The sequence below is a fragment of the Lissotriton helveticus genome, chromosome 8 (genome assembly GCF_964261635.1).
Source record: "Lissotriton helveticus chromosome 8, aLisHel1.1, whole genome shotgun sequence".
Classification (NCBI taxonomy): domain Eukaryota; kingdom Metazoa; phylum Chordata; class Amphibia; order Caudata; family Salamandridae; genus Lissotriton; species Lissotriton helveticus.
In genome coordinates, this window is record NC_136069.1 from 1,585,126,591 (window position 1) to 1,585,154,045 (window position 27,455).

General features: G+C 43.9%; 1 protein-coding gene across 5 annotated transcripts in view; it reads right to left on the reverse strand.

The window, feature by feature from the left end:
• The window catches only part of ARRB1 (arrestin beta 1), an 841,034-nt gene that overhangs the window by 340,113 nt on the left and 473,466 nt on the right, over positions 1 to 27,455 (reverse strand). Inside the window, exon 1 of one of the 5 annotated variants that reach the window (XM_078658593.1) lies at positions 3,456 to 3,926. The exons of the other annotated variants lie outside the window; for them this stretch is intronic. Within the exon in view, the coding sequence (XP_078514719.1) occupies positions 3,456 to 3,683 (228 nt within the window). The 5' untranslated portion in view covers positions 3,684 to 3,926. Of the gene's footprint in view, positions 1 to 3,455; positions 3,927 to 27,455 lie in introns of those variants that run through there. 5 annotated transcript variants of the gene reach the window in all.

The following is a 27,455-nucleotide window of genomic DNA, read 5'->3' on the forward strand; positions in this document are numbered from 1 at the left end:
TAGAGGTCTGTTCAGTAGACGGCCCAGACATGGAGGAGGGTTCCGGAATGTTTTAAGGGGTATCAGCGGGCCGGAGAAGAGTCTGAGAAGCAAGGTCAACTCCAACGTATGAGGCCCAATACAAAGCAGCATGGAAAAAGCCAGAAGCTACACCACGTGAGGGGCGTCTCACGAGGGGCGTCTCGAATGTTGTTGACTGTTTTGTATTAGGGACAGCACCCCTGGGTGGAGTTAGAGCAGATGCCTGAGGACCCTTTAGAGAGCGGATGGGTAGGCAGAGAGGGGTCATGACTGGAGAACTATAGGTTTTCACCAAGAGACTAAGAGTGAGTGACTTCCCTTGGGGGTCATTCACTGCTGACACCTTTTGTTAGGTTGAGACTTGGTTAAGTAGGGATACCATCTAGAGCAGGGTAGGGACAGCCTAACCTGTGTGTTTTCCTCCAACTTAAATGAAGGAGAGATCTCAATATGCGTCAATGCTGATAGCTTTATTATTCTTAGAACTTGTGCTGGTAATTTCCGTTGCTCGTCTGAGGGCTTTCAGAGAGCACATGTATGTAGTTGGACCTGTGTATCTCGTGAATCTCATTCTGAGATGCCTGTATTTGCAGCTTATCCTAACCTTACAATAAACTTTTGAAAGCTAGAAGTTGTTTGTGATCTTTTGGAGCGGGGTCCTTTATTGGGTGAACTAACTTGGTAAGAGAGGCACTTTCTTCCTTCAATGACAGGCAACAAAGGTTCAGTCGACCAGATCGGGGTTTAGATCAATAGTGATAAGGTATCGATCAAAATCTCGCCCTTCCAGCGCTAAGGGTCTAAATGAAAAGGAACTTTTAAACCCAGCCTCGTGTGTGTTCATTAAACTGCTTTCTTTTAAGAGCTGCTTGCTCGTCCTATTTAGGAAAGCATAAAAATGTGCCTACAGCGGACCCTTTCTGAAAACCGGGACATGTGCAAAATTTGCCAAAATCTGCTAGGATTAATGGCGAAACGCCAAGCGTGTCCCGGCAAATCCGGGACATCTGGCCACCCGAAATGTTGTGCAGCATTAAAGTGTGTTTTATTTACTAATTGTTGCAGATTGCTATACCTATTTCCTATCAAACATTTCATGCAGTATTTCATGGATGCCTCGATTTACCTTTTGCTTTATGTTCCTCTATAATAGTGTAAATACAAAACTAAAACGTCTCGTTTAAATAGCAAAACATAAATAACTCCCCTAGAGCACCAGTGAAGGGCAGAGACTCGAGAGGTGACCAATGAGTAAAGCAGGGAGATACAGACTGACGTCATATCTGAGACAGCAAACGATGAACGTCGAGAGGACCGTTTTATTTGCCAAATATATTTGGTACAACATGCAATCACAAATAGAACACTTCCCATTACTGCATAACCATGGAAGGGAGTTTACTTTGAAAGACCATAGCAAAGTGTTTCATGGTGGGATGGTGCTGTGACTTTGGAAAGCTGCCCAAAACAGGTGTTCCTCCACCCATCTTAACAGAATTCATGACTGACTCGGAAGTAGGAAGGATGAAAGGTTACTGTGTCTGCAGCAGTCTCATTGATCAACGGAACTATCTTGATAGCTTTGGCATGCCTTTTAGATGTAAGTGTTTCAGTGAGAGTGAACTGCATTGAAAGACCCTTTCTAAAGAGCATTCACTTGCAAGGCGTGAAAATCACAGCTTTGAATTTGTAGTTACCATGATATGTCGATCAGTCATAAAAGTCAATTACTTAATGTAATATGTATTGTTGATTTTCCTTAGATCTAACTAATGGTGGTAAATCAGCCCAAAGGTGAAAAGCCAAATTGCAGTAACTTTTCAATCCTTCTGTGCCAGACTTTTCAGGTCACATCCTTTACTGGGATGAAGGACAGATATACAACCCTCTTTCGTCTCCTTTTTCCATTTGTGCCTCAGGTCCATAACTTCTCGCCATCTTCTTTCAACAAACACTGTGTAACGACCAGTTCCAATCTCTTGCATTGATCTTTGGAATGTATAGGCCGCGTTCAGATCGACGATCGACATAAGCATCGGCAAAGCCAGTAGGTCTGTCCAGTTTAATATGTTATTTTTATTGCATGCCAAAAAAAGACCTGCTTTCCCCTAACTATGGTGGCCATGTGGTTGTAATAAAAAATAGATAAAAAAATAATTAATCAATTCATTTAATTTTAATACAGTGGTGTGAATATTTCTTGCTGAGTCACAGGTGTACTTATTCAAGGAATAGAAAACCTTTATGCGTTAAAAGCACATTAGGGGAAAGCAGGATTCATATTGGCACAGAGTAAAGAACTATTGGCTTAGGATTTCTGTATCCTTAAGGCATAGTTTAAACACACATGTGTAACTAAAAATATATACAAGATAAAGTATAGAAAGAAAAAAGACTGGGAGAGTAAAAGTGTTTGTGCACTAGCCCAGGCAACCAAGTGCACTTGTTTCCCGGCAGATGTGCAGAAAGGATTAAGAAAAATGCTGTCACTGGCAGAGAAAAGCGCTAACAGCTGGAGTGCTGGATGCTGTGGTGGGTGGAAGCAAAGGGCAATGGATATTTGAGCAGAACAATGAATGAAGAGGACTGAACTGAAACACTTGCATGGATACATACATGTAGGTATCTTCTATTTATGATTGTATTTAATTTGATTAGGTTAGTGAGCCAACTAACGCGATGTCTAAATTATCCTTAAAAAGCTAGCCTTCATCAAGTAACATTTACTGTCCGGCCTATCTAATAATTATGGATAAAGCTGGATATAAGGACATCCCTGGCCACTTACTCAGGCAGTAAAATAAGAAGTGAATGGTGAGACCACTTTCCACATTTGTTCCAGTGCAGCACACTCATGCCAGTGGGGGTGTGGGTGGTAAAATCCCCAGGCGCGTGCAGGGGGTTTTGTGGGGACCTCAAGGACCCACAGAAAGCAGGTCTGTCTGAGGCCCACAAATGCCTCCAACAAACACCTCCCATGATTAACCCTCAAAAGGCTGCTCTAATTTGGCTGGTGAATACCAGGCCTCTACCAGCTGATGGGGTTACAACATTGGTAGTGATGGAGGGCGGACCTCATCTGCATATGGCACGCCCCTTTGCAAATTAGGACTCCCATTAATGCGTCACGGATGTGCCCCGCTGTCCATCACACAATAGCAGGTGGACACGGAGCAGTTGCATTTGAAATTGCACCGGTGGGGCACGTTTTAGAATAAATACACCTGTCCTAACATTGGGCTCATGATTGCATACCTGTATGATCTATATGCGTTATTCCTCTTTCTTCACTCTGTCACTTTTATCCAGAAAAATCAAAAAGTAAAGTAAAATGGGAGGTGATCTAACCACCTCCAATTTATCTCATTCGGGTGATGTATGTGGCATTACCGCATATTTAGCGTCAAAGTGTTAAAAACATGAGGGCTTCTTACCTTGCACTCCTCCTCTTCTCCCAGAGCGACTGCTCCGCCTTTCAACACCCCAGCCTGCTCGGTGCTCTCCTCAAAGCAAACCTTCTTCCTGGACCCCGCGCCCTTCACGGGGGTCTTTTCTGGGGTCTTCAGCTTCTGGGTGACGGCCGCGCCCTCCCCGACCTGCAGTCTTTTCTCTCGGGCCCCCCGTTTCATGCCGACAGGGTGGACCCGTGGCTTAGTTTTCATCAACCTTGCAAGGGCACCCCAATCTTCTTAAAGTAGCATCCTTCAGTCCAGTCCGCGCGACGCCCCCAAAGTGCCTTGTTTAAACCCGGATTTTAATCCAGATGTTGAATTGATGGCCGCGCGGGTCCTTAGACGAGCTAAATGACCCCCGTCGGGCAGTTTGACCTCTGGCTTCCCGCACGTGCACGCCGTGATCCCGGAGCCGGACCCGTGTGGCTCAGCAAGCTTTGTGTCTGCAAATATTAACCTTTGTGCGGGACTCACGTTCCCAGATCTGGCGACTTCTGTTTGCCGTCTGTTTTGCATTAGAAACGCTGATTGCAAATTGGTAATTGCGCGGGGCTGGCCATGGCGGGAGCCCGTGAATTCTATTATGGGCCCATCAGCATTACCACTCACTCCGAATATTTCATTCAGAAAACATTCGAGCCGTGTGATTGTCATGCCGGGAGAGGGGGCAGGGTTCCACTCTCTGGATGCTATAAAGGGACCCTGGTTTTGATTTTAAATATGGGGGCATTTATGATAATTTATCATAATATATCAACAGTGCACAGTGAGTCAGAGAGCAGGAAATGAGAATCGTCGTATGTGCAACCTGTAGGAACTGTGCACATGGAGCTTTAAATCTGGGCTGTTTCTAGCAGTGTTCGAAGTGAGTGATGGCTCTAATTAGCACCAAGGGCCGAATAGATGAGATAAAGTACTCACTACTAGGTGGTATATTCTGTGGCCAGACGGAGAAGCGGGGTCAAAAGCCGAATTCCTTTATTGCTACAGACAGCTTGAGCTATCCACTGGTAAACAGACCACTTCTATACAGTATAGATTAAATGATTTTTATGACTGGGTAATAAATATTTCAATGGACAACGGGTCCGGTCAGAGGCAGACGCGCGATGCTCCAGCACGACTTACACATGATCTCGAGGGGCGGGACGAATGTGATTGAAACATACCTGCACCATGATGCTCCTCAGAGTGAGAGTTGCACTTTATAAATACTTCATAACTAACATTGTTGATCCAGACATTCATCATAGCCTTAGAGCCCACCAGAGTGGGCTCTACAAGCCATTAAAGGCCAGCTCCAGCGTTAAAGACATGAGCTGAAGGCAGGGGGCTTTCACAAGGGAGAATGCCTTTAAAGACCGCTAGAACCCGCTACAGAGGGCTCTAATTCTATTAGAACATGCTGCCCCCAGAGGACGGAATGTTCTAAATAGTAAGACAAAGGCCTCATGGAGTCTGAGCGGGTTGAAATCCCCTCAGGCTCCATGAGGCCTTTGTTAAACATAGGAATGTTGATGCTCTGGGCTTCTACTGGCCATTAGAAGCCGGAGCACTCCATTGTTTTCAATGGAATGATCGACATTCCAATGTTCTCATATAGCCTTATAGCCCGCCTTGGCAGACTATACCGGCTATTAAAGGCCCGTTTCAGCGTTAAAGGCGCAAGCCAAAGGGGAGGGACTTTAACAAGGGAGCGGGACTTTAATAGCCGGAATAGCCTAGCTACAAAGGGCTATAAGGCTATTGGAACATTCTGCCACTAGAGGGCAGAATGTTCTAACAAAACAAATAAAGGCTTTAGGGAGCGCAAGGGGATTGAAGTCCCCTCAGGCTCCCTGAAGCCTTCAAAGAAGCATTGGAATGTTGGAGCTCCGGGTTTATACCAGCCATCATAAGCCCAGAGCTACTCCATTGTTTTCAATGGAGCACCCAATGATCAAATGTTCCAATAATAATTGTTACCCCAGCATGCAAAGAATATACATTGCTTGGAGGTGAAATGCCAGAAGGCATGTTTTGTCCTGAAGCGACCCTTATAATGTGACTGAAGGGTCGAAACGTCAACAATTTTAGAAGGGATTGTTTCTTGTCCAATTAAATTGCTGACAGGAACTTGCAAACACATTTTGGACTGTTCCTGGATTACCAACATTTTGAGACATGCTGTTGTACATGTGTATCTTTGTAAATACTGCACCCCACTGCACCTTTTGAGCAGTGCACCATCTGCACTTTTATTGAACCTATTGACATTAATCTATAAGTTTGAGAATAAATGGAACAATATATTTCGTATACAAAGACAGAGAGCTATTTTTGAATGTATATGCGATTTACTCAATGTCTACGTGAAATCCAGTTGTCCCAGAAATGAGATTTGCCAGGCCCATTTGAATTATAAATTCAAGGTGCTGCACACAGATATTTCGGTTGCTCATAGCAGCCAAATTATCTATGTGAAACACCAGAGAAAAACATGAAAGAATTGGTGTAGAAATACAGATTTCTGGATATTATTCCATAAAAGCATTTGATCGCAGGAATTTCCTGAGTCCTGGTAATATTAATTCTGGGTTGGGAAATAGCGGTTATCCAGGGACTCTCTTATTAATGGCCAAAGAGTGGGCTTTGTGCTCTCCAGTTGCTCATTATTCAATAGCTTTCTTGCCTATCTTACTTTCTTGCTTTTGATTTGATGTTGAAGGAGTCTCTAGGGGTCACAGCTGTGACCCCTGGTTTCCCCTTACAACTCAGACACTGCCTTTGCGCCCCCTGACTTCAGAGGTGGCAAAACTAGTGCTAAGAATTGTACAGGGACGTCTTGCAGTTATGTGCATTGAATTCTGCGCTCCTAGTTTTCTGAACAATGCTGTACAATCCACTATTGCTGCTCTAAAAATTGGTCACAATTTGGTGAACTTGACCATCACTGGTAGCAAAGGTAAGTAAAAACAAAAACAACTGCTGTAAAATGTATGTTGTGGGCGTGCTTGCGGGTGAAAGTGTGTTTATGTGAGATACAGCCTGTGTATGAGGGAGCATATGTGTCTGTGTAAGAAGATATATATGAATGAAAGTAGGTTAGAGTCAGTGACAGGAAGTGAGTAAGAATGAGTGAGATTGAATGCCAGTAGGAGTATACAAGTGAGTTGCAATAATTGTGACTGAGTGAGTGTGTTTGAGAATGAAGGATTGAGAAGGAATGAGGGCATATTGTGTGAGGCAGAATGAGCGAGTGTAACTGTGTAAGAAAAAAAGAGGAGTGGGAGTAAGTGAGAGCAAGTGAATGAAAGTGAATGAGAATGCATGAGTGAGGGTAGTAGTGAATGATGGAGTTTGAATGTATGAATGAGAATGCGTGAGTTAGAGTGAGCAAGAATATGTTTGAGTGAGAATGAGGGACAGACAGTAAGAGTGAGCACAAGTGAGAGAGTTAGAAAGTATGAATGAAGCTTAGTAAGAATTAGTAAGTGTGAGTGAATGAGTGAGAAAGAGCAAGGGACAGAAAGAGTGACATGCAGGAGAACGAGTGAGATTGTATGAGTGCATGTGAGAATGAATGAGTGAGATTCAGTGTGTGTAAGAATGAGTGTGCGTGAATGTAAACGACATGAGTAAGAATGCAGTGTTATGTTTGCAAATCTACTGTTGACACTGGCTCTCTGAAATTAATTCTTGTCCAGGGTAGGCAACCATGCCAAAATACTAGCACTAGCATACTCTAGGCAATTTCTACCATACTGGCCACCCATGATTCAATACTGGTGCCGGTATTTTTGAGATCATTCATGGAATCACAGAGGACACTCGTGGCCTATGGGTTATGGGGGTGTATCCATGGCATTTGTTTGCCCTGACATACAGAGCTCATTTTCCATATAAGTGTCATCATGATATATGGATGACATTAATTGCAAAATTCCGGCACTGGTATATTGTATGTAAGTTTTGGCATAAGAGGGCACCCATAGCAAACTGCTAGCCCAGGCACAAGTTAGGTACTTTTATGGGGGCATCCATCTTACATTTTGTAAAAATGGGGTTAACTGCTTGGCATCATCAGCTTTAATTGGCTTGGCAGTCAATGAAAGGACTTTAAAATTGTTAGTGCCCTTTCAGAGGCTGTTGCGGTTCAGCAAATTTATGTGAAAATCATGTTTTAAAAAGCACTACTCAATTCTGTTTTTTTCTAAATTTTCTTGGTAGGAGCACCCCTACGCCCCTAGGACGAACTCTCCTAGAAAAGGGGTGGCTCCCTCACTTAGATCGCTAATTACAATTCAGAGAAATCAATAAATCCCAGTACTTTCAAAGATCCTATCAGCACCCTAATATATAGGTAGCATCTAAAATAGACAGAAGTCTGTTTTGTGTTGTCTTATTTATCATGTAGTTATTATGGAATTTCAGCAATATCAATTATTATGATGTCATCAGGGTTACAGTCATGTGACATGACGTCCTTAGAAGATTCGGGGTCAAAAGTCATAAGATGTCTCTTATTGTGATGCCATTAAGGTCAAAGGGTGTGTGATGTTACTTCAGCTACCCCTAGAATTTTGGCAAATTGACGTCCATGGACAACCTAGTAGATTTTTTCAGTCTGACAAGGTAAAGTCGAGTCGATATTACACTTTCCGCATGGTTGTCCATTTTCCACATATCCTCGTGGCCTGAGGTCTTTAGTGTATGGCCCCCGTGGATGTATCTGGCTTGAACAATGCTGCCAACTTCCTAATGAATTCAAATGGCGAAACTGTAATCAAGGGGACTGTGACTTCATCAATAACTTTGACAACGCTCTCACCTGCCTATGAACTATATGAATCAATTGTAAGTATTTTGTGTAACTGTTGTAAATGGGTTCTGACTATTTAGGGCGCAGATTTTTTTTGCTTTTTGAAAGTCCTGTTTTGAACTTTTTACTGCGGGTGAGTCTCACTACTTGTGTTTCACACACAGTAATCACATGATAAAATGGACTGCGCAGGTTTACCTCCAGTGTCTGCCTTTTAAAATGCAGCTGCTGCGACGCAGCTAGAATAAGGGCAACTTGCTTAGTTTCTTGTGAACAGGTGTGCACGTGTGTGTGTTGTGTGTGTGTGTGAGACTACTGTACTGTGCAGCCCATAACTGTGCAAAGGTAGCCTGTCATAAAAGGGACACTGCAGTGTTAGATGTTGACCTGGGATAGGCCCTAAAATATAAGCGTCACTCATGAGTAAGTCTTACTGAAATAAAATTCCTAGGCAAATAGGGACCAGACGGAAATCAAGTCCTATACATAATGAAATGATATATACATAGGCTCAGTGTACTACAAAGATCAGTTATAAGTATTTCATTTTATTCATTTACAATTTAAAATTTTGACATAAGCAAGCATAATGAAACATAAATAACATCACTTACAATATACGACATTATATACATGAAAATGATCATTTGAGACCCAACCAAAAAACAATTGACTGAAAAATTATCAAAGACAAGATCAATATTCAAGTGGTATGAACCACATGTGGCTAGATTATTTTTTGGATGTTTTGTCATTTTTTCTATGCGCGTTTCGGCGTACCAGACACCTTCTTCAGGAAGAGCCACATCGATGTCAAATTGGAAACAAAAGCAAAACTCTGGGTATTAAGGTTCAAGAATGGACGAATCTGCAAGCAGCCCTGGGTCCACGAGATGTGTAGACAACTGATAAGTGCTACATAAACCGACGCTGATAAATGAATCTGAGAACAGATGCACAGGTTTCAAAAGAGAAGAAAAGTGGTACTATAGTGATGCTTGAGCCGAAGTCATCGTACCAATGAGGTTACAGGAGGAAGGCTCCCTTCGCCAGTATCTTAGATACTGTGCTGGCGATCTAGATTTAATAGCAAGAATTTGAATAAATAATGTTGTGATCGATAGATGAAGGAAGTATTCACTCGTAGCTTCTTTGGATAGCAACGAGGATGACGTCCGCTTAATATGCTTCCGACTCATGAGTAAGGTCAGTAGGGTTTACTGTTTTATCTGTCGTGTCATTGTATTATGCGCATAGGAGGAAATCTGCCTTACAGTGCAGTTTTGCCTCCCTTAGGCCTTCAAAGTTCAGTAAGGTATCAAACTGAGGTGACGCATGTTGCATCTAGTTTGAATACACTGGTTTCAAGAACCTGCACGTACACATTATGGATTGTCCAGAATTGTCATATTTCTCTATATCAGCTCAGGATCAGATTCCAGGCCTTTTGCCACCCTGCAGGAACAAGTTAATCACTCTGCTTCCCAGCAGAGGGAACAAAGGCCTCCCGACACAAAATGAGTAATTAGCGGTGCTTCACTCAGCTCCTGTGGAGAAAGGGGTGGGGAAGAAAATTGCCATCTGTTAATTAGTTGTCACACTGTACCAGGGTTGGGACAGCCCAGGACCACTGAACAAAGGAGGGAGCCCAGATGTAAGGGATGAATGCCAAAGGTACTCCTCTGTGGAGTTTGGTGGGGAAGTCCCTAACAGTGATGTCAGTTAGGGGTGGAGTTGAGGCCTTGGGCGGAGATGTATCCAAGATACCTCTTGATGACACCATCTTGAGTTGCCCCAGTGTGCTGTGCAGGAGGGTAGGGACAGGGGTGGAGGGTGATGTGGCACCCCAGGGTTTGCCAGGGATGCCTGGGATCTAGAACTTTTGAACACCATTTAAAACCTCTTGCACAAGGGAGATAGAGAGTGTTAAAAACTGGAATTGGATGGCAGAAACACCATGGACAACTGGAAGGACAAGCCCCTGATGTCTTAATGGACAAAGGACTCTGCCTTCAGCTGATGCCATGATCAGTGGGTCTCTCCAGGACCAGTATGTCTATTCCTTAAGACCTCCTGAGGACTACTTAAGGGAATTCATGGACTCCATTGTTCCCCTGGAAGCGATGCAAGACAGCCAGGAGGCAATGGAGTCTGAGGAGGGCACAGCAAAGGAAAAGTCCGATGCAGGGAGCCAGTGAAACCAGCTCCCTGCAGAGTGCAACTTTAAAACCAGAAGGCCTGCTGGAAATGCTCACGATGCTAGTACGGGCCACCAGGACCAAACGACCCCAACACCTCTGAGATCAGCCCATCATGGCGTGGAATATACCCACTGGAGGGACTTGACCTATGACCCCCTGGAACAGAGCGCATTGGGTTCAGCCGATGTTCCTAAATCTTTCCCCGCAAGTGGGTCAGTGGCCAGTACGTGGCACAAGATTTATTTAACTATTTCTCTGTGTAGGAGGCATGCGTGGGCCCCTCCCTAGACTCACTCTTGGCCCTGGGATCCCATTTCCTGGGCTTGTGTAGACTTTAAGGGGCTTGGGACCCATACAAAGACTGAAGGCAAAGAGTGGGTCCCGTGATCCGACGTTGGGACCCAGAACAAAGGGCAATAGAATCCCGATCACACCAGCCCACAGCCTGTTTCGTGGGCCAGGGATAAAAGAATGCCAAGGATTAAGGGTGTTCTCGCCTAGCGGGAAAAGAAGAGAATGAAAGCTGGCTCCTTCCACCATGTCGATGGCATCCGGAGAGCTGGCCCTGGGTCGCAGGTGACTCGGGGCTCCCCCGCAGTCCCGACCATAAAATCCTTGGGAGTGTCCTGGGTGGAACTGGGCCCACTATTTAAAAAAAAAAGAGATGCACAGCACAAGGCCACACACAGCTAAGGAATACAGCAGAAGCACTACCAAAACATTCATTACTCCACACTGGAAGCGTCCCATACTGACTTTCGAGGCTGAATGTGCCTATGTTTTATCTGCTTGTGGTGGACCCCAGGAGGGCAGGGGCACCTCCAAGATACATTTTAAGTTTTGTGGGGGCTGAAAGGAGTAGAGTAGCTCCCCTCCCAGAAGTAACTGGCAAAGTGACCCTAAGTGTCTGGGGTCATGAAATGAACGACCCCAGGATTATAACCATTATTTTCAAGGCTGGAGCTTTTGTTTTTCAGACTGGGAGTGCATTGATCTCCAGGGGTTGGTCCGATGGCTGCAGTTTATGTGGTCTAAAGGTGTCTAAGAAAGACTCAAACACATGTTGTGTTGGTTTTAACCCCTACCCTGCGGGGGTAATTTCCCCACGGTACGGGGAGGGGTTGGGGGTTTGAGAGCGGCGACGCGTGCTCGTGATGAGACCAGCTCGTCATGAGTCACGGTGGAGCTGTGCTCATGACGAGCTGGTCTCGTCATGACCCCGCCCACTGGTTAATTCGCCCAAAGAGGCGGGGAATTAATCATGCGTGGGCGGAGCGCAGCCGTTATGACGAGACCAGCTCGTCATGAGCACAGCTCCAGTGCGACTCATGACGAGCTGGTCTCGTCACGAGCCCCCGAAGAGGTTAAATGCTTTATTGATAATAAGTTACTGATAGCTGTTCTTGATAAACATTCCAATGCTTTATTAACAATAATGACTGCATTTAAACGTGATGACTAATTTCTATGACATAACGGGGTCTTTTATCATATGGATGTTTGGTCTTTTCAATGTGTGAACCTTTTTCAAAGCCATTAAGCTTGCCCTATATATTATTGTGATGACTCCTTGACAAAGTCAATAGGCCTCTTTTATGTAAACTGATACCCCTCAATGTTGTGATGTTCTATCTGGTATAGGAGGGGAATACTGTGTTTTTCGGGTCATGACCAAGTGGGGGTCAAATAAAATTTCAGAATATCACCAAAAGTGTTTCTACTTTTCTGATGTATATATTTGTAAATTAATGTGTAGTATTTAGTAGAATAAGTGTAATAAGTGTGATTTTTTTTTCAAGGAAAAGCTCTGACTTAACAATCATTGAGGGCTATTATTGTGTGATAGCGAATGGTGATTAATTGCCCACACCACCTCCCCCGAGTAGGCTTTGGACTGATATTCTATGCTACTGTGAGAGAGCCAAGTGCTACAATGATTCCCAGTAAGGAGAAATTGTGGACCTATTTCTTGTGAAGGCCTCACATCCGGCACAACTGGTAGCCCAACTTCTTATAGTAATGTTATCTATTCTTTTATGAAGTTTATATGATTTAGTTATAAAAATATCAAACTCAAAATAAAAAATAAGTAAAAGTAACCATTTCTTATATAAGTAAGAGTGAGAAACACGTCTTGTCTCAAGTGTTGGGGACACAAGACATCACCTTGCACATAAATATTTAATGTATATTGTGGTTGCCGTTGTAACTTGTCGATCTGTATAGAGCTTTGTTACACATTTGGATCTGGTTCGTATTATATAAAGCCACAAATAAATAAAATAACATAAGTAAATGTATTCATAAATGCTTAAAAGCCCACTCTCCCTCTCATTTTGCACTTTCCGCATATAATGTTGATGCCCTTTTCAACTTCTTTTTCTAACTGACCACATTTCATTGGTTATGAATGATGTGGGCAGTATGAATGAAGAGGAGTTAATTAGACTATGATGAAAAGAAGGGATAGTCATTAAGAGATGAGAACTACAAACACAGAGAATAGAGAGACATAGTGATAAAAGAGAGTGGGAAGCTGAGGGCCTCTTATATGAGGTTTTGGCACAGGGCAGCCCTGCAAGGAATTTTCATGCCCTGCCCTGTGGCAAAACAAAAGGATAGGAATATGCTGCATCTATAAGATATGGTGCATTCCTGCCCCTTTCCCCTGCACTGGTGCCCAATGGGCTGCCATGCACCAATGCAGACACCCTTGCACCACTGTGCAAGAATGCCTGCATTGCAGGGCTGGTTGATTTTGTGCAGGAAGGGGCACCTTCCTGCAGCACAAAATCAATCAATTAAGGCGATTTTCTCTTTTTAAGTGTGCTGCAAAATGCAGCACACATAGGAAGAGGAAAAAATTTGAAGAAATGAAACCATTTCTCCTCGTGGCACCTCTCTAACGCCACCCCCAGGGTGGGGATAGATTATGACGCATTCCCAGGTTTACGATTTCTCTTAAATCTGGAAATGCTTCAGATTGCATTGGAATACCCACAACAAACACCTATGGAACGCCCCTTTCACGCAGTGTTCTGCGTGAAAGTGGCACATATTTACAAGGCCATGAAAAGTCACATAACATGGTTTTACTTCGCCTTGTAAATATGCAGTGGCACATTGCACCAAGGGAACGTTAAAAAAGTGACGTTCCAGTGGCACTGAAGTGCTGCAAGGGGCCTCATAATTGAGGCGCTGAGTCTTTAATGAACAGAAGGTCCGAGAGAGGAAGAAGACACCAGCCATCACAAAGAGCACCCCCCTTGTCCCCTTAACTTGCAGACAAGCTCAGCACCTCTGGTGGTTCTCAGCAGACGCGCAGCCAGAAAATGATCAGACCGCAGATTAAGAATTGTAAAAAAGAAAAAACAACTCAGCTGGAATTCTCCATATATGCACTCAGAATGTGGAACATCATCCTTACATCCTTAAGGACCACCCAAACGCAGCTCCAATTTAGGAAAGCACAGAAGAAGACCCTCTTTAGAGACCACTACATTGTAATGCATTAACAGTCCAAATCCAGCTACCTTCCCTATAACTCATTGACTTTATACTGGTCTTTGATGTTGTACAGTGCTCCACTGCCTTTGGCTAGGTTTGTGTTATAGAAATACCACTTATGTACATGCATGCATACAGAGACAGGAAGTCTAGATTAATAAAGGTTGCATGTGCATTACAGAGAATAGGGTCAGAGAGTTTGAGATAAATTGTGGGATGGAAGGAAGAGAGGGGAGACAGAGATCATGTGATGAATATAAGGGCGAGAGTAAGAAAAGAAGTTCCAGACGTCTGGTGAAATAGAGTGAGACAAAACAAATGGGAGGTCGGTGGTAACAGGCATGAGCAGAGTGAGAAAGGATAGGAAAGACAGCCTGAGATGAACGCAGTGGGAAAAGAGACAAGCATTAGTAAATGCATTAGGTTTTGCTTATGTGATTAATAATACGTTGTTTTTTGTTGTAAATTGTAGCTTGCTGAGTAGTTGTGCAATATAAGTTACAGAAATTCTGTTAAAGTGTTATGCCTTCTTTATGTACAAAAATGCAATATATTGTGCTGTTACTAGTGGTATAGTGTGGGTAAGTAATAGCAACATTTTGAAAAAAGAAAGAGGTAAATAATAGAATGAATTGCTGAAATAGCAATAGCATGTGTTTAGAGGAGTTCTGACAAATTTTGGGCCTCGTGCCTCTGCACCTGCTGCACCATTGAAATCATGCCCCTGGTGCCTGCAAGATAACTGTATTTGTGACTGCCTGTCTAGTAGTGAAATATAGCAATATTTGGTGTTTAGAGGCGTTGTGACAACTTTTAGTTCGTTGCCACTGCACCTGCTGTACCATTCAAATCATGACGCTATTGCCTGTATGGTAACTGCACTTGTGACTGCCTGTTTAGTAGTGAAATATAGCAATATTTGGTGTTTAGTGGAGTTATGTTTTGGCCCTGGTGCCACTGCACCTGCTGCACCATTTAAATCAAGCCTCTTTCAACTGCAAGATAACTACAATTGTGACGGCCTGCGTAGTGGTAAAAGATAGCAATATTAGGTGTTTGGAGGAGTTATGACAACTTTGTGACCCGGTGCCACTGCACCTGCTGCACCATTCAAATCATAACGCTAGTGCCTGAAAGATAACTTAATTTTTGACTGCCTGTCTAGTTGTAAAATATAGCAATAATCAGTGTTTAATGGGGTTCCTGGAGGATTTTGTACCGGTGCCACTGCACCTGCCGCACTATTGAACTCATGACCCTAGCAGTTGCTAGATAACTGCGCTTGCGACTGCCTGTTTAGTTTAACTTTTAGCAATAATCTGCGGTTTAGGAGGGTCCCTTGAGCTTGTGGCCTTGGTGCCACTGCACCTGCTGCACAATTCAAATCAAGTCCGTTTTAACTGCAAGGTAACTGCAGTTGTGACTGCTGGTTTAGTAGTCAAATATAGCAATATTATGTATTTAAAGGAGTTCTGACAACTTTTGGGCCCGGTGCAACTGCACCTGCTGCACCCTTCAAATTATGACCATATTGTCTGCAAGGTAACTAACTGCACTTGTGACTGTCTGCTTGGTAGTACATTATAGCATAGCTCATGTATATTAACTTTATTTTTAATGTGCAATGTTTATTACAACATTTAGAATTTGATTATAATGACCAAATAAATAAAGTTGAAAAAATCAATCCGATAATGCCTACAAAGTGCAAAGAAAGGTACTGAGGCATGAATAGGAAATGTCACAAACGCTCTACGGCTAAAGCATCTGCTTTACACAACTAAGTAATAAAAAGCAAGTATTCCAGCATACTATTAGAAGCTGTCTTCCTTCTCTGTGGGAAGAGATATTATCTTGACAGTGAATGGGGTTTAAACAGTGTGAAAAGCTTTAGTAGAAGTATCATAAATACTTGCAGCCAGGGGCAGTTAACAAACAAAAATGTTCCACACAAAAGCGAACAAACACAGTAATTTGGAAATGGGAACTGATAAGAGTCTCCTTTTAAGATAAATTAAATACAAGAGATTTCACAAGGGCTGGGTAGGCGAAACCTAATAAAGTAGATGCAAAGAAAGACAACTAGTGATGAAACAAAGGCTGAGCGAGAAAGGAAACACAAGGGGCTGCATGAGAAAGAAGAAGCAGACAGAAAGCTTGAGATGAAAGAAGTGCAAAGTGAGAAAAGAGAAGCAGAAATAGACAACTTGTGACAGAGTGAGAAAGGAGAAGAACGGGCAGCTTGAGATGAAAAAGGGGCAGAGTGAGAAAGGAGATGCATGGGACTGGGAGAGAAAGGAGAAGCAGAGACAGACAGCTTTTGATGAAGGAAGGGGCTGGGTAAGACGGTGATGGATCAAGCCCTGATCTTTGGACTGGGTAAGAGTGGTCTGCTTAATTCAGACACTCTGTTCATCACCACCCCCTTTTCTGAATCGTTTTTGGCCACTATAGGTGTGGCAGGGTATACTCAGACATGAGTCCCTTCATCACTGCGCCATCAGGATTCAAGCAAGCCGGGCCGACGAGGCTGGAATGCCAGAAACCGGTCCCCGGTAGCTTGTATCCTTTCTGGTGAAGAATTGGCTTGGTAGTTTGGTATGCCCCGTTCCCATGATGCACTGGGCCAGGGACAGACTAATTTGCATGTAGCCAGGTTCTGAGCTGGGATGGGGCAGTGAGCTAAATAACGGTGATGGATCAAGCCCTGATCTTTGGACTGGGTAAGAGTGGTCTGCTTAATTCAGACACTCTGTTCATCACCACCCCCTTTTCTGAATCGTTTTTGGCCACTATAGGTGTGGCAGGGTATACTCAGACATGAGTCCCTTGCTCACTGCTCCATCAGGATTCAAGCAAGCCGGGCCGACAAGGCTGGAATGCCAGAAACCGGTCCCCGGTAGCTTGTATCCTTTCTGGTGAAGAATTGGCTTGGTAGTTTGGCCTGCCCTGTTCCCATGATGCACTGGGCCAGGGACAGACTAATTTGCATATAGCCAGGTTCTGAGCTGGGATGGGGCAGTGAGCTAAATAACGGTGATGGATCAAGCCCTGAACTTTGGACTGGGTAAGAGTGGTCTGCTTAATTCAGACACTCTCTGTTCATCACCACCCCCTTTTCTGAATCGGGTGAGAAAGGGGAAGCAGAGGCAGAGAGTCCATGGTGACTAGGAGGAGAAAGTGGCAAAGGAGAGTTGTCAAGAATGGAGGAATGGCTGTGGGCGGGAGGAAAAACATGGAACTAATGATGTATGTAGCTAATGGGTGAGTTGAAGAGGAGAGAATGAGAATGTGCAAAGAATTGGCAAAAGGGGAGAAGGCAAACGAGAAAAACAGGAGATGGCTAGAAGAATGATTGAGGGAAGTATGAGCAGGTCATTTGATATAGTGCTTTCAACAAGCCTGAAGTTGTGCCTGAAAGCCATTTTAATATAAGAGGCTGTGTGTATCACACACGGTAACACAGAACAGCACACATAAAACTGAATCAAAAATGTATAAGCTAAAGGGCCTACATTCATGTTTCTATTTATTAACAATATTTGTTAGTGCATAAACCCTACTAGAACTCGTACTCTTATAGAATTGTGTAGAGCGAGCTGTACCCCACTGAATTTTGATCCACCCTTTCTCTAAAAGTGGAACAAAGATTTAGTAAAACCAAATGAACCAACTTAACAGGTCAAATTATGCAAAACTAAATAAAGAACTGCGGATTACTGCAATTTCTGAGGGTCTTAATGACCGTGCAGGTTCCAGGCCATCCCTATACCTACACAATCCCAGTTGTCTGTTGTTTTTGTGCATCATTCCAAGACTCAATCTGGTGTTCACCCCAGCTCTGGTTCTTTTGAGGCCACCAGCACAATGAAAGCCGGATGCACAAGGGCCAATGTGGGCAAGTAAGCAATCTGCCCCCTTGGGCAAGCCTTTGAAGAAGGTGTTGAACTTGGTAGGTATTCACGAAGGATCCCAGGAGTACTCAACACCAGGTGTGGATTTCATGAAGTGCAGTATGTTTCACCGTGCAGACTCCTCGGCCCCAACACCTCATAACACACTAATCTGGAGTTTCCCTCCCCATTTCCATCCTGGAAATGCAGTTATCCCTGCCTTTCACAGGACCAACATTTTCATGTGTTTGCAGAGTGACAGCGTTTCTGCAAAGATGCCTAAACACCCACAAAACAACAGGTTTGTATGTCTTCACCTACATATGCAGGGTTCTCCACCAGAAGCACCCACAAACCTGGACCAAGCCTAAACGTGGTTTGTGATAATGCGGTCATGCTGTCCAATTTTCCACAATCCGAAGTACACTATATGCATTTAAAATTCACTAATCCAGATTGTGAAAACTGAATTGTGTATTTTGCATTTCTTAAAGGCTTTTGATGCACCTCAGTTGCCCTCATGCGAGCCAAAAAGATCTCTGATTCTGTCCAGGAGTACCTTGTGTCGATGGAAGGCAGGGCCTTCTCCTTTAGGTTGTCTTGTGAGTCAGGAAGCAAATCAGAGTTAAAATATTTAAATATCTTTACTCTGCATCCAGGAACCGCGCATCTAATTTACTAATAAAAATCAATCCATATTTTCATGAGGTCATGTTACAATATTATCTTCTCTTTCCATCACATTTATTGTGCCAGCGTGGGATAATTGCAGTTACTAGATTTTTCTATAACGTTATAATTGCATTTGAGAAACAGCCTTAATGTTCATGACAAATTACCACAGCATAGAAAGAAACAGGAGTGTTACTAAAAGAGAAACTCAAAACAACATCGCTGGTGAGTGATGCAGAGAATTCGTAGGAACCTGTTCTGGCGTTAAAGGTTTCTGTGTCTGTGACAGACAGCTGTCTATCTATCCATCTATCTATCTATCTATCTATCTATCTATCTATCTATCTATCTATCTATCTATCTATCTATCTATCTATCTATCTATCTATCTATCTATCTATCTATCTATCTATCTATCTATCTATCTATCTATCTATCTATCTATCTATCTATTTATCTATCTATCTGTCTGTCTGATAGATAGATAGATAGATACCTGTTCTGGTGTTAAAGGTTTTCTGTGTCTCTGACAGACAGACAGACAGACAAAAAGATAGATAGATAGATAGATAGATAGATAGATAGATAGATAGATAGATAGATAGATAGATAGATAGATAGATAGATAGATAGATAGATAGATAGATAGATAGATAATGAATAACAAATGTTAATATTGATGATGTCCCTGAAAACGTTTTTTAAAGGGCAATTCTTTTTGTTGACCGCCTCGCTCTGGAAGCAACATCTTCAGGGACTGGCCATATGACATGCCTAGAAGGATATGATTGTAGGGTGTGGTCTTCAGTCCATAATCCCCACCCCCGTCACAGCTAGTCACTGTGCCCTAAAACCCTTAGGATTTGTTTGATTTATCTGAGTGATCTTCCAATGTGTGCATGTGATCAAGGCTTTGGCCGAAACGCGTCGTGGCAAACTGGTGTTTGGGTTCACAATAAAGATTTAAAACACCGAGAACTGGGTCTCGCATCATCCTTCGGCAGCACATGCTGAGCTGTTTAAGCTGAGGACGACATACAACACAAATATTTTCGGGATTGCTTCCCTGAACATTGCGAGACCCCTTCACAGTATGGGCGAGTGCGGCAAGAAGCAGCAGTTTCCGAATGCCTAACTTGGGATCAATTTACAACTCCGGAAGGAGACGCCGCCGAAGCCCCAGGAGAGGCAGAGATTCCGTGTGAGACGTGGAGGGGAAGAACGTGAGTGGTTCCGGGTTAGAGGTCGGCGGAGGCGGACTTCAACTGGGACTACACCGAGAGTACCTTCGAACCTCGCTGGGTTCCTGCAGAAAATCCTGTGTGAAGTGGTCTAGCAACCGGAGGACGACTGCCCAGCATTGTCGGTTAGGAAATCGTGATCTGTGTTACTATTAATTAACGCTACCCTAATCAACAAGCACACCATGTTTGCGGAAGCAGTACGGGCCGTGTGGAGGCTTCAAAGGGAATGTTCACGGACTCCCCGGCTGGGGAGGACGTTCTAAGCACAAACCTCACCCCTGTGCCAGAACCAACAAATAATGTAAGAGACTTGTTTAAGAAGTTAGAGAAATGCCGTAAAGGCGAACAGGCGAAGTGGTGGGAACATAGTTCCCTGATAGGCTATTTGGAAGTAGGGAGAGTTCCTCGTGGGCTTAGACTGATGCTGGCCCCGTCCTACGAAAATCCAGATCCACAGATGCTCACTGATTGGGCGTTTTGTATTTTGGATGGATCAAAGCGCCTAATACAAATATTGGTGCAATATGCAGAGAGTGACAGGAATAAACTCCTGGTTGAGATAGAAAAACTGGAAGCCGAAATTGAAAAGTTTCCCATCACCCCTGCCATAACTAAACTTCGCGAAGAAATGGAAACAAGTCTCAAACATGAAGAGGATGTAATCAAACGCAGAAAGACATTCAAATTCCTAAGGGACAGGCTTGACTATGAGCACGGACAGATTTTTACTTTTGCCCGCAAATTTGATAATATCAAAAAAATACAACAAACTCCGGATAAGGATGATGCGGTACGTGTATCCAACACAACAACTCCTTCAAGTGATAACAGGACAGTTGTGCCCTCTACCTCTGAAGAAAGTTCGCAAGTTGACAGTGAATCTGATAATGAGGCAAAAAGAAACAAAAGATTGGGGTTTCGCAGATTTACCCCGGGTCAGGAACTGGGGGTGATCCAACAGGACAGGAAATCAACCCTCCGGTCTGGCACACAAGGAGCCAACTCAAATGTAAACAAAAAAACAGGAAACGCTCAGAACGGAGGAAATGCCACAGGAGGAAACAACACAGGTGGGAGGCTAGGAGGCAACGAGCGAACCGACAAAAGAGAAAAGCCCTCAATTAAACACCTCAAGAAATGTAGTTAACCTCACGGATGTGGAGCTAACTGAAAGTGAAACCAACATCTTATCGCTTGGTCTCTCTTACTGTCCCAGACGAGACTTTGATTATGCCAATACTCGAATCGACTTATTTAAATATGTGCGCAAGCTGAAATTGAAAAAATATTACAGCACACGCAGAACCATCAGCAATAGCCGCGCAATCGCTGGGCATCTAGTTTCTACACCTGTGGAAATCAATGAACCTGAGCTACCTCAAAGGGGTTTGGCGCTAACACAAGAATTGGAGGAGTTATTGAGAGAAGATGACGATGATCCCATCTCAGTGGAAAACACACCTGGTGGGGAACCATCGCAGATTCTAAAAACAACACCTTTTAAACGCAAGTCGAAGTTTTGCCCTCTGCTCCTCAAAGACAACCTAGATTTGTTTCACGACAGAGTATCAAGCGAACTAAAAGAATTACAAATCAAAAATGCAAATGCAAACAAAAAAAGAAATTACCGTGACTTACAATACCACAAACTGATAAAAAAACTGAAAGATAACAAGCAGATAATTAGAAGACAATCAGATAAAGGCGGTAATGTCGTGCTCTGGCCTAGGAAAATGTATATGAGCGAGGCTCTGAAACAACTTAATAACAGAGACTGCTATAGAAAAACCAATGCCCAGGAGACGTTAGCAGCCAGAAATGAAATTGATTTGAGTTTAATGGCCTGGAGGAGCAAGGGGTTATTGACTATGGACGAATTCAAATTTCTCAAAAATGATTACCCTGTGACACCAGTGATCTATTTTATACAAAAGACACACAAAAACTACTTGGACCCACCTGGAAGACCGATAATATCGGCTAAGAACAGTCTACTTGAAAATGTCAGTAAATACATTGACTTTTTTTTACAAGAATATGTGAGGAATCTACCCTCATTTATTCTTGATACAGGTGATCTCCTTAAAAAACTTGTGGACTTTGAGTGGCAACCAAGCTTTCTTCTGGTCTCTTTGGACGTCACATCCTTGTATACAAGTATCCACCACAGGGATGGAATTAAGGCCATTGAACACTATCTGAGAAAAAGACCAGTTGAATTCACAGAACATTCCAACATGATTATTGACATGATCAAAATCTGCCTAGATCACAATGTATTTTTGTTTGCTAACCAATTGTTTTTGCAGACAAGAGGGGTGGCGATGGGGGCCTGCTTCTCTCCCAGTTATGCCTGTCTGCACATGGGCTACTGGGAGGAGCAGGTCCTTATGGGTCATCATGCAGAGGTCATGGACACAAAAGTGAAATGTTGGTGGAGATTCATTGACGATCTCTTCCTTATTTGGGATGGCACTGTTGAGGAAGTCAATTTGTTCATTAACCAACTAAATGATAACAACCTCAACCTAGAATTCACCAGCTCTATCAGTGAAAGATCAATTGTCTTTTTGGATGTTGAGATCTATATTTCCAACAACCAGTTACATACTAGACTCCATCGTAAACCAACTGCCGGCAACACAGTGTTGCACGCAGATAGTCACCATCCAGGACATTTGATTAGGAGCATCCCCTACGGGGAGATGCTCCGAATCAAAAGAATTTGCAGTAATGAGTCAGATTGCTTTCAGGCCCAGCAAGATTGTAAGATGAGATTCCTGACAAGGGGCTACCAGGAATCAGTAATCAACAATGCCATACAAAGAGCTAACAAACACGATAGGCACACCATGCTATGCAACCTGGATGTGAGAAATAGGGTCTCTGCAAACAGCGCAGACAGTGACACACGTCTCATAATCACCTTTAACAATCAACATAAGCCCATACGGAAAATTGTAAAGAATAATTGGTTCTTGATCAAGAGTGATCCTATTGTGGGCAATCTTTTGTCACTGTCACCAAATATCACCTTTAAAAGAGCAAAGAGTATGCAAAACAGCTTAGTCTCTAGTAGCCCTGAGCTAGCCGCGGGCTCGTGGTTAGGAGGCAGTAAAGGATTTTTGAAATGTGCAACGTGCAAGGCTTGCAAGAATGGGGTTAGTAAAACGGAGTTTAAGACACCACTATCCCCAGTCCCAATTAAGATCAGGGAAAAAATGAACTGCAAGTCAGAATTTGCAGTTTATGTTTTAGAGTGTCCGTGCGGGCTCAAGTATGTTGGCAGCACACGTCCTCAAGTACATAAAAGAATCTTGCAGCACTTGAGAGCAATCAACAATGCTGATCCGACTTACCCCGTTGCGCGTCACTTTGAAATCAAACACGATAAAAATCCTAAAGGCTTCATTTATTACGTCATTGACTGCGTTCCCCCGCAGAGGAGAGGGGGAGACAGAGAGTTGATGTTACGGAGACTAGAAACAAGGTATATTATCATGTTAGACAGCAGAACTCCAAATGGACTAAATAACAGTGAGGATTGCCACACACATTTATGATATGGCACTTTGGTCAAAAGCACTGTGAGGTTTCCCCCCAAAAATTATTGATGCTGCTTTATCATACATTTTGTACATACTGTTATTTAAGATCTTAACTATGGCATAAGACGTTCCCTTTGACCTCCACATGATGATTTAACATATTTAAAATCATATGTTTTTGTAGGATTTTATCAGACTCACTTTATATAGTTTTTATACACTGGTAGCACTTTTACATCACATTGTATCGCGCATTTTGCACATCTAACCAACTTATATTAATTGCACTAGCTTAATTTGCACAAACATCTGGTCCAGAGCCCACTTGGGAGCTCACTTGGGCAATATCCATTGACAATTGTGGTTTGTCCTCTGAGAGGTTCAAATGTGTATGATGTTTACATATCTTATTGTTACTTTTAGTATACGGTTGATATTTTAAACATGAACTGAATTTTCTAGGTTTTAATTCAGCTGAGACATCACTAGGTTTTATTAGTATTTTAGCTATTTATGAACTGTGTTGATACTCATAATATTGTTTACACATCTGTAACCTCACACATATCATATGAGATAATTACATTACCTATGGATCTGATGTTTGTTGCGTATCCACTGTATTAATACGGAGATTATTTATAGGCAATTGCCTCTTGGCTTTTCAAGTTTCAGTGCAGGTTGATAATGTATAGGCATTTATGCAGTATCATGTTGAGAAAGTATTTCTTTTATGCCTATTTGCGCGTCATGCACCTGTCACTTTAAATGGGTCGCCAGCCCCCATGACTGCGTCATGTGATCAAGGCTTTGGCCGAAACGCGTCGTGGCAAACTGGTTTCACATAGCGCATTGTGAAAATAGGCATTCTTTTTAGGTCGAGCTAGACGTAAGCAATGCGAAGCATTGCTTAGTCAGCGAAGACATCTATTGTCACCCGTTTCTGGGAATGTGGACACAAGAGGGTGCACGAGCGCAGATTTGCTCAGATTTGACCTCGTGAGCGCGCACGGCGCCGTGCCCCTCTTGTGCCACATTCCCTTGCGCAAACACACTCCACACTCACGCATGCGCACATACACAGGCATACACAGGCACACACACACACTGCATACACACACGCAGACCCACGCGCACACACACACTGCATACACACACGCAGACCCACGCGCACACACACTGCATACACAAACGCCCCCCCTTACCTCACCAGGCTCTTTTCTTGCGGGCTCCTTCTGCCTGGCTCCCAGTGGATGGGCGGGTGCGATGCGGCCAGGGGCTCCAGTGCTGCTACGGCGGGCGGGGGCGATGCGGCAAGGAACGGCCAGGGACTCCAGTGCCGTCCATCACCTCTTGTACGCCATTAGCAGGCGGAGCCGGAGACGCGGCCAAGAACACTCTGCGCCTGCGCAGAAGTGCGTGCGCTCGCCTGACGTCACTTGTCGGAGCCGGAGACGCGGCCAAGAACACTCTGCGCCTGCGCAGAAGTGCGCGCGCCCGCCTGACGTCACTTGTTTTTAGTACTTGTGTTTAAGATGTCGTGAGAACTGGAGGGGCCGCGCCTGTACCTCAGTGCCAGAACTAAAGGGCCCCCTTGTTTGCAGGCCAGCTGTGGTCACACAGTGTGTAGCGCGAGGGCAGCTGGCTGCACGTCATGAGATGTGCGCGAGCCATGAATTCTGAGCGCGTGAAGAGAACACTGCCGAAATCCCAGGGGGGCTACGGGGCGTCATTGAGCAGTCACGTGAGATTTCTAACTTTCTTTTCCAGGCCTTCCCTTCCTCTTCCCGCCCGTTCCCACCCTGTCATTCTTTTGCTTATCGCTCTGCTTCTTGTGGCCCTCCCTCCCCTATCTGGCCCACTAGGGCACACTAAAATAGCACTCTCTCATTTCTGTATTTAAAAACAGAATGACGTATATGGTATGTACTATAATATAAAGTTTAAATAGAATCGTGTAAATGCTATTTAATCTCTTTTCTCACGTATGAAGTATATTGTTTATGCTAATCAGACGTGAGTGGTAAGGCAATGGGACAATATTTTAGTAATGCTCACCGATTTTATTGTTTCTTTTCTTTTAAAATTTCTTGTGCTACCTCATGGTAATGATTCTTTCGGTGGCGTTCATGAATATGTTTTATGCGTGTGAGATTTTTAAGCGATTTTTCAATATGCGTAACTTTTTTTGTATGCATAATACACAAAGCAATTACATAACGTTCTGTGGACCGCAGCGTGCATTCCATTTGTTGTTTTGGGATCTCCTAATTCAAAATGTCTGCTGCCTCGGTGTCCGGAAATTGCATGATTTAGAGCATTGGCATGAAATTCCCAAAGCTAGTATTAATCATATATCACTAAGATGTAAATGTAGTATTTAGGTCTGCTTGTATTGAGCCTGCACTTCTCATTTTTTAACAGGGCAAAGGGTGACCTCCTTAGAATGCACAAATGTAGGTTTTCTAGCTGGTTCTTTGCGAGAAGTCCAGGAGTAATTATGCCTTTTATATGCACATGACATTTCTTTATGTAATTGGTGAAAAATATAAAAGGAAAAGGAGCGCATCTCTTCACAGTGGCCATATTAGGGACAGCCATTGATGTGATTGTCTCGTGTGCAAAACTGAAGAAAGTTGCAGTGTGAGGCAAGCGTTTCTGTGGGCCCCTGTAGTTAACAGAGTGTTAACTCAAGTCTCTTCGGAGCATTAAGGGGAGCACATTTCAGTACATCAATCTACCGTACCCAAGCATTTATTGACACAACCAGCCATGAATTCAATAATCCAGCTTTCAAGCCTCCCTGTCTGTGTCTGTGTCTTGTGGGTGCAGATTCAGAGTGCAGATTGTGGGTGCAGATTGTGGGTGCAGATTCAGAGTGCAGATTCAGAGTGCAGATTCAGAGTGCAGATTCAGAGTGCAGAGTGCAGATTCAGAGTGCAGATTCAGAGTGCAGAATCAGAGTGCAGAATCAGAGTGCAGATTCAGAGTGCAGATTCAGAGTGCAGATTCAGAGTGCAGATTCAGAGTGCAGATTCAGAGTGCAGAGTGCAGATTCAGAGTGCAGATTCAGAGTGCAGATTCAGAGTGCAGATTCAGAGTGCAGAGTGCAGATTCAGAGTGCAGATTCAGAGTGCAGAGTGCAGATTCAGAGTGCAGATTCAGAGTGCAGATTCAGAGTGCAGAGTGCAGATTCAGAGTGCAGAGTGCATGTCAGGTATGCCCCACAAGTCTTACCTTTGCTTGTGGCGCGATTCCGCAGAGACGACAAGAGCACCCGTCCCTGTACCCACCTGACCCTTGTGGACGACAATACCCAGCAGGGATGAGATGGACGCAGGGATGGGAGCCAGGGTGTAGGGTTAAGGATGGCGTGGAGCTGGTGGGGCGTCCCGGTGTCAACTGGAAACCAAATAAGAAAGATCAGAAAGTGAAGCAGACCCGAAAAGGAACCACCCCCACATACACACACAGGACCAGTTACCCCTTGAGGACTCACCAAGGCTCCCGGGAAGAAGGTCCCCAATGAGTACAGCTCCGGATGAATAGCGAGGTATGGCGCTCCTGCGCGTTATCGCCAAGTTCAAACTAAAGAAAGCGCTCCTGCGCGTTTCACCCAAGCTAAAACAAAGGAAAAGCGCTCCTGCGCGGTTTAGCTGAAAACTGGAAACAACCACTCAACTTGTGGTATCCCTGGAAAGGAACCCGGGTCTGTAGGCTGAGTTATTTCCCTATAGCGCTCCTGCGCGGTGGGAAACCTAAAGTATAACACCCAAAACACAATCCAGGTGCAATAAACACCCTTAGGGCGCTCCTGCGCACCAAGGGTTAAGAAAACAAAAATGGCTTTTTCCTGGAACCCCCAGGTGAAGAAATACACAAGCGCTCCTGAATGGCGCAGTCTGAGACAATGTAGCGCTCCAGCGCGGCTTGCCTCGTAGAAGTCAACTGAAACAAAGTAGCGCTCCAACACGGCTTGCCTCCGTGAAGTCAGCTGGGACTGAGGAGAGCTCCGAAGGGCAGCTGACGTGACAGTTACACAAGCGCTCCTGCGCGGCTCTTCTCCGGACATGCAGGTCTCGGCAAGCGGAATCCCAGTAAGAATCTGGAATCCGA